The following is a 13,675-nucleotide window of genomic DNA, read 5'->3' as shown; positions in this document are numbered from 1 at the left end:
AAAAAAAAAAAAAAAAAGACAGACAGACAGATGGAAGATAGACAGACAGTAGATGGATAATAGACAGACAGACATGTAGTAAATAAGATAGGTGATAGAAAGACAGGTAGATGGAAGATAGATGGTAGACAGACAGACGGTAGATAGATAATAAACAAGAGACAGATGGTAGACAGACATGGTAGATAAGATAGGTGATAGAAAGACAGATGGAAGATAGATAGATAGGTAGACAGATAATAGATAATAGTAAGATGGCAGATAGATAAATAGACAGACAGTAAGTAGACAGGTAGGTAGATAGATAATAGATAATAGACAGTTGGTCGATAGATAGACAGACAGATGGTAGATAGATAGGTAGACAGATAATAGATAATAGTAAGATGGCAGATAGATAAATAGACAGAGGGTAGATAGTCAGGTGATAGAGAGAGGGTGGGAAGGAGGGAGAGTCCATAAAACTTGTCTCTGAGGAGGAGTTGGATCCACAGGAGATGTCCGACCCCACAGACCCCAGAGGCTCCCTGGGACCAGGTCCCCTCACGCTCCCGTCCCCAGCGTCTGACCCAGGTAAGGAGCCAGCCGCCATGTCTGGGAACTATGGGTAGCCCCAGGGGACGGAGCCGTGACCAGCTGTGAGCCTAGCCGCCACTTTACCCCGGTCTCATTTTAACAAGATGAGGAAGAGGTCGGATGTGAAGGCCCCCAGGTCCCTGGCCGACCCGGCCCTCCACCCTGAAGTCTAGGTTTCTTCTGCACCTTCCTCCCAACACACTGGAGCCTGCATGGCTCCCGTTGCCCACAGGTTGAGATCTGTCCCCTGGTCATGACGGCTGTGGGTAGCGAGCGCGTCAGTGGGTGTACTGGCCAGCAGAAAGAAACCGAAGATAACTTGAGAACCGGCCACACACGCTTTGGATGAACCCCACGAGCACCTTCCTGCATGAGGAGCAAAAGCCTGCCCGTGGGAACAGGAGGAAGGACAGGTCCATGAGAGACATGTAGCGGTCCCAGCCCTGAGAGCCCCGAGTCACATGACGCCCTGTGGCCCGCACGGTCTTACTCCCAGGCCGGTGCACCCTCCAGTCCTGGGTGGCCCCCCGGCAGGAGTAGCCCCACCTGAGCAGTGGGGCAGGGACAGCCCGTGGTCCTGACCCTCGGGGTCGGAGGCCCCACTGCCCCGGGAGAGGGCAAGGGATGTGCCCACTGCCTCCTTCCAACATCCCCTCCGAGAGTTCTGACCCATTCAGAGCCCCTTAATTCTCCAGGAGCCAGAAGAGCCCAAATTCTCAGGGACGGGGTGGCCTGGCATCCCCAGGACGAGGATGAGGTAGCAAGTCTGCCCAGGAGCTGGCTGGGAGCTTGGAGTGTCCCAGCCCAGCCTGGGAGTCAGGCTTCAGTATCTCAGTCTGTCAGGTGGCCCCAGTGAGACCCAGGCACTCGCTACTTGGTTGACACTTGCTGGTGCCTCAAGAGATGCCGGTGGTGTTGGGTGACCCGCAAAGAGTCTGGGTCACAGGAATTGCAGTGACACCTCCCACAAAGGGTGACCGGGGTAGCTAGCCTGGTGCTCCCTGGTTCTCTTTTCCAATGTGTTTGCACTATGGAAAACCTGTGGTGCTTTGACAAGCTGCCGTTCTCACCGCCAGTGACAGTCGGGAGCCAGGCTCCCGAGACCCAAAGCGAGCCGAGCACGTGGCATGGTATGGCTGCTCGGTGGACCTTGCTCGTCCTGAGGCATGGAGGGGCTCAGAGAGCTAAGGTGGTCACAGGAGGCTCCGGCGAGGCGATGCTGGTGGGCACTGTGAGTGTGGGCACTGGCCCTTGCATGCGACCCAGAAATGACACCGGGGGTAGGTGGACACTGGGCATGGGACAGAGCCACCGCATGGCACAGCCTCTTGGGCCACTGCATTCAGAGGAGGGGACAGCCCTGTGGGGAGGAGACACCACCTCTCCCTGTCCTACCCCATCCGGGCAGAGTGGGAGGAGGCTGGTCCTGCCGGGACAGGCCGCCCGGAGACGTGGCCCTGCAAGTAAGGACAGGACTGCGGTGCGCTTCCTGCCCCCCGGCCGCGCCGCAGCCACGGTCCCAGAACCTGCCAGGCCGCTCCCTCGGCTCAACACCAGTGCTCCAGGAAGCAGCCGTGGTCAGCTCTCCCGGGCGCCCTCCCCACCGTGTCGAGATCCTGTTGGTGAATGTCTGGCCCAGAAGTGGAAGGGACGCCTTCAGAGCAGCCAGAAGCATTTCTCAAGGCGGCAGGGCTGGAGGGCCGGCGAGGGAGCGGTCCCAGGGCTAACGCTAAGGATGGGCGCACAGCAGCCAGGATGCAAGAGCGAGGCCCTCGGAGCCACACCCCCAAGCTCTGGCCTCCTCCTCTGGCCTGGGCCCACGAGACACTCTGAGAGACTGCCGGAAGTCGTCCAGCAACCATGCCCCACACGCTAATCAAACCTTGGGCCCAGGCTGCAGCCACAAGGCCAGAAACATCCACTGAAATGTGTGAATCTGACACTACACCAGTGTGTGTCACTCAGGATTCCACAATGAGTTTCCGTGTCCCCCATGGCCTGAACTTCTACACCACATGAACTGGGGTTCCCTAATACTCCCAAGGGGTTCCGCGAGCCTCTGAAAGCCCGTGTCAGCCTGGAGGGCCCCATGATCCCGTCACTCCTGTTACAGGACAGATGGGACAAGCCAGCTCCCAACGGCCCCCGGGGGAGGACACTTCTCGCTCTCACTTAGAAGACCCCAGTGGGCCGGGCAGGAGCGAGGCTGCGCCAGCTGGAGCCGCTGTGGGAACAAGCATTGGCCACACCCACCAGCCTGCCCTGCTACTGTGGGCTCTGCAGTTCACTAAGTGGTTTCCCAAGGAACGTGTGACCTGCGAGCACAGTCACTGCTGTCCACCCTGGAGGTCTGGGGAGGCCTACCCTATGCTGACCTCGGCTCCACAGCGTCCAGGGCTCCCTAGGTAGCACTCACCTCCAGTGTGGCACAAGGCATCACCGTGGTCTCCTGTGTCTTCCAGAAAGACTGCAGCCTCCACAGGAGAAGAGGCTGGGCCCAGCACCCATCAGCGCGCACACAGTCGCTCAAACCACGTGAACAGCCAAATCACACGAAACCACCGGTTGGCGACTCCACTCACAGAACGGCTAGCACCGGGGCACAGGCCAGGCCAGCCTGCTCCAGGCCTCTGGTTTCCAAACACTCCTCAAGCCGAAAGGATCAAAACAAACACCAAATACGGAGGTGCAGGACGCCCTGGAGCGAGGAGAGGCCAGACATGCCCACCTGCCTCCCACTGCCTGCCAGACCCTCCGTCCTCTTCCAGGGATCCGGTCCTGGCCCACCACTGTCCTCCTGCCCTGGGCCACTCCTCAGCGGTCCCAAAGGTGATGGGAAGGCCACTGGCGAGTCAGAGCAGCAGGGCCTGGCCACCCATAATGCTCGGCCTTGGCAAGTCATGGGCAGTCCCAGGACGCCCTGCACGACCCCCGATGGCCCTTCCCACATCTCTGGCTGTCACAGCCACGACACCTTCCCACTTGGGTCCCGTCCCTCCTCCTCGTCCCCCGCTCTGTACCCACGAGGTAGTGTTTCCACCCAGCCCAGCTCAGCCAGCAGCTCCCACGCCCTCCCGTCAGCCCTGGAGGGCACTTGCTACCTCTACAGAGGTAGCCCTTCTGTGCGGGCACCCCAGCCGGGACGTGAGTGCTACCTTGGCAGCCACTCGGTCCCCCACCAGGCTCAGGACACGGCCCAGCCAGGACGCCCGAGCCAAGCTGGGACTCCCAGATAAGACCCAGACGGCAGCCCAGCCACACTGAGCATTCCGGAGGGTACGGTTTCAACGCTCGGGTCCAGGCAACAAGAGACAGGGAGGCGTGCGACCCAGGGGACAGCAGGCCCCACGGTCTCACACCACGAGCTCCTGCCCACCAGCACAGAACCGTTCACACCAGCCACAGAGGCGGGGAGGTAGCAGGCAGAGGGGCCACTATCCCCAGAGGCTCACAGCGCATTGAGCCACCAGACAGACAAGGCCAAGGTTGAACAATCAGGCTTTCACAGGGTGGGAATTAGAGCAGTGTGTCCCAGTCCTGTGGGGCTGCTTCCAGAGGCCTCGGGGATCCCCTAGGTCCATCGTTCTCCTCTTCCCTGGGATGGGCAGTGGGAAGCCCAAGAGGCCTGGGTCGGAGCCGGCCTTCTCCAGTGGGCGCTCCAAGCTGAATCCGCTGCAGCTGATGCTGAGGTCAGGAAGCCCGGTGGAGTCTGTGCAGTGGAGCGCGATAGCTCCAGCATCACTGCCGCCCACCCAGCGCTTCCAACTTCAAAGGCTTCACACGGTGGTGAGTCCTCGCCCAGGGTGAGGCTGTGTGTTTTGTCTTCTCAGTTTGCAGATGGCAAAGCTGGTGGGGGAAGGACCCTCTGCCAGGAAGCCTGGTCCCGTGCAGGCAGGAGGCTCCCGGCTCCCAGGCCCAGCTCACGTGGGGCAACAGGGAGCAGGGCAGGGGAAGCCCCGGAAAGGCCCCGACAACTCACGGTCCCAGGGAGCCACAGTTTTCAGACTGGGCTGGGAGGCGGTGTGTCCACACACAGTAACCTGGTTGGGCTCCTAGAGGCTCCACATAAACTGCCAGAGCCAACAAGAAAAGCCACACAACTGCAGTGACATCCGTGACGATGGGGTAGACCCCATGGCAGGCGTCCCTGCGATCCCAGCACCTCCCTGCCTGGCCGAGGTTCCCAGCACAGCACACCAGGGGCCTCTGGTCATCGTGGGAAAGGACCCTGAGCCGACACTTGCCTGCAGTGGCACCACCATGCTTTGGGGTACACTTTAAAAGGCACCGCTTGCCGGCCCAGCTCAGAGGTCAAAGCCCTAGCTCAGTGCCGGAGCCGGGAGCATCCAGGCCGTCCGAGGGGCTGACATGGACAGTCTGTGTCGGGAGCAGGAAACGGGGTCTCGTGCCAGCAGACAGGGCCTGTCACCCCGTGGCCGGGATTTGTCCGACTTTGCCCCTTGCTGCTCCTAAGCGAGGGCCCTGCTCCCCGGGTCACAGACCCCTCTTCTGGCCCCAACTGGGTCCTGCTCATGCCCCATGCTGAGCCCGGGGTGACCGGACTGCGGGCTGTCAGGGACAGATGGAAGGCCGGGAACCAGACAGGGGACCAGCCTCTGACAAACTCCTAGGTAATGGCATCTTTATGACTTTTATTTTTCCTGAGCAAGAATTTCTCTGGTTTTGGGGAGAAGAACAAAAGTCCATGGGAGTCTGGAAGGCTCTCAGTAGACACAGCAGCTCGCGGCCCGCCTTGCTCCGGCAGTCCAACAGGCGGGTTCCCCGGAACGTGGGACCTGCGAGCACAGTCACCGCTGTCCACCCCGCAGACCTGGCGAGGCATTCCCTGACCCGGGCCTTGGCTCCACAGGGTCTGGGGCTCCCTGGGCAGCATTCCCCTCCAGTGTGGCACAAAGGCCTCACCATGGCGGGGACACACAATGTCTGTTCCTTTGTCTTGTTTTTTGTTTCTTCCCCAATTTCTCAGGTGACCCTCACTGAGAGGGTACTAGCACCCACTCTTTGCAGGGTCCCTTGAGGAAAGCTGGAAGTCCCAGGTGCTCGCAAGTCTTTGACAACGACAAACCCAACCTTTTCTCTTCACCAGAGCTTGGTTTTTCTGGCAATTTGGAGTGGTGTTTTTAACGTAGAGAGCACCGCCTTCAGAGCCTGCAGGTAATCACAGCATGGCCACTGCTGGTCTCGCCACGTCTGAATGTGAGGCTGCCTCCTCTGGCCGAGCGCCTCCACCTGCCCATCCCACAGTCAGGAGCACTGGTGGTGCTGTGCGCAAAGCACTCTGTCCCAGAAGACCCCCTGCCCGCAGGATCCAGCGCATACGTAATAGGGTTCATATGTTTCTGGGATGGAGTAATAACTCACTTCTGACATTTAATACGATCTAGGCGCCACATTCCTCAACACTGCATGTTAGTAGTTTCGTGTTGTTCTTTCCATTGGGTTTATGAGCTCGGGTGTTTCCAGCCCGCGGCCCGCAGCACAACTTAAGAACGCAAGGTCTGGAGAGGAGGTCACACACCGGCCCAGAGCCAACCCTCCCCCCCACCTCCCAGTGGTGCAGTGAGAGGGATGAGGTACAGTCGTCCCCTCCACCCTTGGGGGAGGGTTCATGGGCTGCACATCTGGGGCTGGGCCCCGTGTGCCACGCGTCGGCCTCAACACACAGCTTGTGCGAGGGCCACACTCACACGGTGCATGAGTGGCACAGAGGGAGCCGTCCGGAAGCCCGCCTCGGTCCAGTGTCAAAACCTGCCACAGGCCTCCGCCCACGGCCAGACCCTCACCTATGGTACACCAAGCTCCTGATGACACCCAGGCAGCCCTCAGCCACGGACTGAAACACCCCCTTTTATTCCTTCAGCCTAGAAATCCAAAGCCAACACGTTTCCTCTGAGGATGGCTGAGAACACGACTTCGAACTTTGGGCCTTTTATCCCCAGGGGCAGATTTGGAAGGGTCGATGCAAAGCGGGGGCCACACCTACAGGAATGGAGGTCCCTGCTTCCCTGCCAGCCCGTGAGCGCCACACGCCCTGCCTCACCTGATGTGTCAAGCCTCAAGAAAGACCGGCCGAACCCGAGGGGCTGCGGAGCAAAGACCTTGCAGGGAGGGTCTCGGGTCGCCACGAGAGATAGTGGAGGGAAATATTTGTGGAGGCCAGAAAGAACAAAATGACGAAACAGAGTCCGCCAGAGCCTACAAAAGGCACCGAGTCAGTGGCAGCGATAGCCCTGCTGGCCAAGCCTGGAGACGGCGTCCGCTCAGCGCCTCCTGGACATGTACGGAGCAACTCACCACAGCCAGGCCATGCTGCAGCTGGGGCAACAGTGACACTATGGTGTCCAGGTAATTGGCTTTCCCCGGGAGGGGGCCAACCCACTGGGAGAGGGCACCTGGCTTCCCAGAGTGTCTCTTGTGAGATGGCGGTGTGCTCACAGGGTTTTGTGAATTCCTGGGAACTTTCTCATTACACGAGAAAGTAATGGCCGCTTGGAGGGTCCACCAGGACACACTGGACCTCCGAGTCGGGACTGTGAAGACGCTTCGTCCCCCACTGAAGACCCACTGCAAGGACCCCTCTGGGTGGGAAGCCCGAGGCCACCCGGAGCCAACCCCTCCAGGCAGGTGTGGGAGGGGCTGAGGGACATCTCTGGTTTCCTGCAGGCTGCACAATGGCGCCTGGCCCTGTTTGATTCTGCTAGTGGGACCAGACCCACTCCCCAGGGCAACATGTGGGACCGGCACATGGCAGGGACTCACTGGGTGCCCCTAGGGAACGAAGAAGGGCCGGGGCCTGGGCAGACACCAACATCCAGGCCACGGCAGGGCAGGAGTGCCTCGAGGGGCGGGCAGCCCGGCTCCTGGCAGCTGCCACCGGCATCCCCCTCCCCCCTCACCCGAGCCTGGCTGATGCCCCGATGCGGGCGAGCACCCTGCCGCCTGGGGACTGCTGGTTTCCCGAAGTCCTGGGCGGGGAATACGCCCACTGGCAGCCATCACCTCTCACTTGGCCACCAACGGCAAGGACGAGGAGCCCACAGCTCACTCCTGCCCCCAGCCCTGCCGCCACCGCTCAGAGAGAGCAGGATGCGCCCACTCGGGGCCGGGATGAACGAGCCACTCAGAACGCATGCTGGGACCTGCTCTCTCCCTCGCTTGTGCGATCCGAGTTCCCGTTCACGTCATGCGGCCCCGACATGTCGTGTGCTGACAGACCCACTCACATAGCACTCGGGGCATGAATTCTGCAGGCAGACCTCAGGGTTGGCGTCCAGCTCCAGCCCTTGTCAGCTGTGTGGACTCGGGCCAGTCTCTTACGCTCTCTGTGCCTCAGTTTCCTCATATGTAAAAGAGTGGTGATGCCAGGTCACCTTCATGAGGCTGCATACAGAATAGCAGGTCAGCATCACAGACTGAGGTCTGCGTGCAGGGCTCATGCCCTTAGTGACGTGTGCACGGATTACACGAGTCAGCGTATGTGCACACGGGGCTGAGCATGGATTACACAGTTCGACAAGGGACTGTGCATGGATTATATGAGTCAGAGTGTGTGCAGATTATAGGAGTCAGCGTGTGTGAGCAGATTACACGAGTCAGCACAGGGAAGGCCCTGGCACGGTGCGGGCCAGTGGCACCAGTTTCTCACACACTGGTTGTAGAGGCCTGAGAGCTGGAATCAGGGCCTCCGGCCCCGCTAAGGAAGACTTACAAGGCACCAGACAGACACCCAGGATGACCGTGGCCAACCCCGGGTCCGAGTTTTGCAATCCACCTTCACTCCCCGAAGCCAGGGCCCCCCGGGCTTCGGGACCTGCGCTTGCAAATCACCTCCGCAGTGACTCAGGCCCTCCCCACCCACCAGGGTCCCTCTGCCCACACTTGCCTCGGGAGGACACGCCCAGGTAGCCCGTGCGCCCACATGGGGGGACATCTGGCCCTGCGAGTTCTGCCCCCGTCAGCACCCACCCCCTCATTCTGGTCCTGTCTCCCTGTCTCTCAAGTCTCCCTGGGCAGACAGCCCTCGGGGAAGGCAGGCCCCGCTCTGTGTGGGTCACTTGGACCCGGTGTGGTCGTGGGCGGGAGACGCAGTGTCCATGCTGGCGAGGCTTGCGTGGGAGGTGGCCCCTGCGCCTGCCTAGGCCACAGCAGCACCAGGCTGGACAGCAGCCTGACCGCCACCCGCACACCACAGGGAAGCCAGGCTCTCCCGGGCGCTGCTTCTCTCCCAGCAGAGGACAGGCTGTGGGGTGTGGCCTCCTACCCAGAACCCACCCTCAGGCGGGTGTCTCCACGTGGCCGGCATCCAAGCCAGTGGCTCTGGGTGGCTTCCTCCTGAGAGTGGGAAGTGGGGCTGGTGTCTACGCCTGCCTGGCCCTGCGCCCTTCTCGGCCCAACTCTCCAGCTGCCCCGGCCTCAGACAGACATCCCCACTGACAGCAAGCAGCCCCAGGGCCGCCCACGACAGTGGGCTCCCTGCACAGGCAGTTGGCCAGTCTGGTGTCCCCTGCAGCCCTGCCCCAGCCCCACGGCTGTTCCTGCAAAAGTGCCCGCTGGTCTGCCGTCCCACTCGTGCGCTTCCAGCCATGTGGGCCTCGCTGTGTCTGAATCCCAGGCATGCATGGTGGTCCAGCAAACAGCCCCCGGCCATAACCGCAGCCCAGGACAGGGACCTGGACCACAGCAGTGAAGACCACACGGCCCAACCTCAGGGCTCCCAGGACTGCAGGAGACAGGGGAGGATGCTCAGGGCTGGCTCTGCACTGCTGTCTCCCCTCTGAGGGTGGGAAGGATCCCAGCCCTCAGCACCCCGACTCCACCAGGCACACACACATGCAAACATCTGCGGTGTGGACACAGCCACACTCGCCAACAAAAACCAAAGACGTGGCTCTCCCAGTTTTGCACACACCAGGTGACTCAGAAACGGGGGGCAAAGGGACGCTCAACACCTCTCCCCACAGGACACATCTCCTCGGCCAGACGCACACTTCTTCCACCAGCCTGACTAAGGGCTTGTGCAGACGTGAGTCTCTCTATGTGAAAATCTTAAAGTATTGGCTCTACTCATGTGAAACCACATGCACCTGCTTGTAGGAAAATCCATGAACATTCAGGCAAAAGACACACCCTGTGTCCATCCGTGGAGTGTTGCTTGTTGGACACCCCGACTCTTCCAAGAGCTCTGGAACACCCCACACCACGTCCATGTCAGCCCGGAACACAGAGTTACAGCCCTGGGAAAGCACCCTCCACCACCTGGGCCACAGGGCTGGCTCCCAGGCCCTGGCAGACAGCTCCATGCCCACACCAGCCCAGACCACGGAACCACAGCCCTGGGAAAGTGCCCTCCACTGCCCGGGGCCAATGGGGCTGGCTGGGATCCCAGCCCTGGTGGGCAGCTCTGGGGGGCACCAGAAAACTTCAACCTGGGAAGAAAGTGAAAGTGGATTCTGCTCTAAAGCAGAAGGCACCGCCCGCCTGGTCGTTCTAAACATCCCTCGCCCTCCTTCCCACTCAAGGAGGGATACAGAGGAAACTGAGTCACCGGCTTCTTGCTGTGCAAACCCACAGCATTTCTCTCACAGGCAGGGACAATCCCCCTGGAAGCCGCACTGCCTGCAACGTCTCCACCTGCCTCCCCTTGTTTCTCAAAAACCTCTTCCCGTGTGGGCCCTGGGCGGGACCGGCTGAGGTGGTGGTGCAGGGAGACAGCCAGGGCTGTCCCCAATCCCCGCCCTAGCCCTGGGGGACGGCTGGGGACCCCCACCCTCCCACTGCCTCCCCTCCACCAGAGACCCCCGCCCAGAAGTCCCTGCCACCACAGGCCCAGCTGAGCCCCCTACAGGTGGCCACGTGTCACTGAGAGCGGCCGGGATTCAGTTCAAGGCCCAAGGCGGCCCTGCCTGCGTCCCAACTTGCCCCGGGGACACACATGACCTGCTAGTGAGTGGTGGCTGGGCTCTTGGGGTCAGCGCCCCGAGATGCCAGCAGGACCCACATGGGCACCTCGGCGGGACCTCTTCCTGGTTGTTTCAGGCAGAGGGCATCGCCCCGACTTGTCTCAGACAAGAAGCCGCCTCCCTTTCCCAAGCCCGCGCACAAGGGCGCATCCAGGAGGGCAGCCTGGCTCCAACATGGGAACGGACTGATTTAGGAGTGAGTAACTTGGCTGCCATCTCGACTACCGGCCAGGATTTGGGAGACGGGCCAGGGCCAGGCAGGGCAGGCAGCCAGGAGGCCACAGTCTGTCAGGAGGAGAGAGGAGCCCCCCATGTGAGGCTTCAGGGACCCTGGCCACAGGTCCGGGGTGGGTGGGAGAGCCACACGCCACATCCAAGTCCTCCCAGCAACATCCCATGTGGAAGGAGCTCACGCTGAAGGCTGACAGGGATGGGCACTGGGCACGAGTGCCCCATTCCACCCTTGGAGCAGGCCACCCCCCAAACACGACTTCTGATCTAGAAAATGGAGCTAAACACGTGCTGATGGCACAGGTGCCTTGGGCTGTCATGACCCTGGCTAGCCCAGCTTCGAGCCTTGCACCGAGGCCCTTCCCGGAAGGTGGTATTCCCTGGGGACCATGTGGCACGGGGGCAGAGTCAGGCCCGTAAAACCAGGGTACTCCCTTCAGGGACGTCTTCAGGTGCTCGTTATTCTGAAACTAGACCCCAACCGGGCATACTGTGTAGTAAAACAAAACTGTCACGAACATGAGAGATGGCACTTCAGGCGTGGGACACACCGGTGGCCCCAGAGGGCCACACCCTCACGCCCCCTGCAGGCGGGGCACCCCTGTGGCCACTGCCAGGCACCACAGGCCCGCTGTGAGCAGAAGCTGCCCTCACTCCCCATGGGTCTCAGAAGGGAAGCCGCGGTGTCGCCTTTGGACTGTTTTCTCCTCGGGAAAGGGAAGGGGTTTTTCTCAACAGCCCTGAGGGTCCTGTCTCTGAGTCCAGGCGGACGGGCCGGGAAATATGTTCTGAACAACTGGAAGGTAACCCGTCCTGACCCAGGGTCTCCTGCTGTCCAGCCCTCCCCCTTGCATGGGGCATTCTGGAAGAGAACGGGACTTTCTGCCACTGGCCGTGAGCTCCTGGCTCAGGCACCTGTCACCGTCTCAGCAGGGGGTGGCACATTTGTGGAAATCCCCAGTGGCGGGGACACCTCGCTGGGGACGACGCTGCATGTCCTGGCTTCCTCATGGGGAAGTCACAGTGCCAGCTCAACCTCCTGGCAAGGGGAGGCAGCGTCTGCACTGGGGGCAGAAGGGCGTGTGCTGGCCGCAGCCCGGGGCTCCCAGACACCGGGAGAGGACCTTATGCCCACAGAGAGAAGGACCCACAGTCAGCCTCAACCAGGCCCACCCACAGGATGCCTGATTCAAGGCCTGTTTTCCAAGGTGGAGCTCCGGACCCAGCACCCTGGACCACACGCGTCCACCTCTCTACTTTCTGTTTTCTGAAACACCCACCAGAACCTTCTCCCTCCCTGAAGCCTTACTCCTTTCCAAGGTGCCCACTAAGCTCAGGATAGGCGACAGCAGTCCCTCCCCCTCCGGCTTTCCCCCCCCCCCGCCAGCCCGAGCCCCGACAGAGCCGTGACTCCATGTTGGGCCCAGGTGCTTCGTGGTGGGAGGCAGGGCAGAGCCTGTGGGTCTCCAGGTGAAACTCAAGGGCCAGGATGGCGCCAAGCGTCTGGGAGTTTGGGGAGGAAGACAGAGTCCTCAGAGACAACATGGAAGACAAGCCCCGTGCCGCAGGGGGTGACACACAAACAGACCGCTGGAGGCCGCAATTAAAGCACCCAGGCCACAGGAGGCCGGCCCACGCCCTGCCCTCAGACTCCCCTGCTCCCTCCAGTCCGTGTCCCTGCCTCTCAAGGGCCTGTCTGAGCTCGTTTTCCAGAGGGTCCCCTACGACCTCTGGTCACCAGCACACCCCCTCCCCAAATCCCTTCCGAATCTGGCCATCCCGGACAGTTCAGCACAGTCTAGGCCAAGGCTTTGGACCTCAGTGGGTTCACACCTGCCCCACTTTTGGCTGTGAGATGCCAGCGAGCCCCTTCACCTCTCCCAGCTAGCTTCCCTCCTACAAAACGGGCCTAATAGCAGGACCCTGGTAAGTGGGCAGCTGTGACGGTGATCTGACGGGGAGAGATTCAGCCTAGGGCCTGGCACAGGGTGTGTCATCGCTGTTGTTGTTATTATTACTTAGGGAATCCCAGTCAGCCTCAGTCTGAAGGACCTGGGGCCGTGTGTGCCACTTTCCCAGCACCCCTAGAGCTGAGTTTAATAAACACTTGCTGTGCAGAATTAGCCGGAGGCCGAGCCTCCTAATAACCCAGCTGGCACTGCTTTAAAGAAAAATTAATTTTGCCAGTGATAAGCAAACCGGCCGTGCAATTATCTGTACGCACACAGACAAAGAAAGGGAGGGCGTGGAGCCGGGATGGGCAGGACGCCTGGCAGTTCTCCTCTGCCGCCCAGATGGGCACCCGCCCTGCTCCCACGGGAGACTGGAGCCCGGCTCTGGTCCGGCATCTCCCGGCTGTCTGCCCCTCCAGCCGGCTGGAGGCTGTCGGCGGACACGGGCCTTGCTGTCTAGAGTTCCCCAGCTGACTGGCAGACGCAGGAGGTGGCACCCCCACCGGCCTCTCTGGGTCATGCGCCCTGCCCCGGGCTGGGACCGCATGGAGCCAGGGCCCAACAGAGCGGCTCCAGTTCCCACGCTAGGGTGGCAGGGACGCGGCCCAGTTCCGCGGGCCGCCCAACACAGGACCCCTTCAGGAAGCCCGCGCCCCCCCAGTCCCGAGCCCCTGCGTCCCGACCCCGCCCCTGCCCCGCGGTGGCCCAGGTGCCCGTGGCGCAGGCGCCTCAGCCATGTGCTCCGGCCTCGCCCCCAGGGCGGCCGGCCGCAAACTTTCTGCTCGACCCCTGCTCGCGCCCGGACGGGCCGCCCACGCGCCCGCCCGCTGCTCGCCCGCTCGCCGCCACCCACCGGCCGGCCCTCCCGTGGCCGCACTCACCGATCTGCGCCAGGCCCAGCTGCGCCAGGCAGAGTCCCCAGGCCGCGCGCCACCA

At 61.6% G+C, this 13,675-nt stretch overlaps 1 protein-coding gene across 1 annotated transcript in view; it reads right to left on the bottom strand.

Moving 5' to 3' along the window:
* Positions 1-13,672, bottom strand: part of CD44 (CD44 molecule (Indian blood group)) — a gene marked incomplete at its 5' end in the record, with an annotated part of 63,160 nt that extends 49,488 nt beyond the window's left edge. The window contains one exon of the mRNA XM_021718360.1: positions 13,621-13,672. Coding sequence (XP_021574035.1) covers positions 13,621-13,672 — 52 coding nt within the window. The remainder of the gene's footprint in view (positions 1-13,620) is intronic.
* Between the last annotated feature and the right edge of the window lie 3 nt (positions 13,673-13,675).

Source organism: Carlito syrichta, unplaced genomic scaffold (genome assembly GCF_000164805.1).
Source record: "Carlito syrichta isolate Samal-C Ts95f unplaced genomic scaffold, Tarsius_syrichta-2.0.1 Scaffold312124, whole genome shotgun sequence".
NCBI classification, from domain to species: domain Eukaryota; kingdom Metazoa; phylum Chordata; class Mammalia; order Primates; family Tarsiidae; genus Carlito; species Carlito syrichta.
Note: the sequence above shows the minus strand (reverse complement) of the source record. Positions and strands in the feature narration are given on the sequence as shown.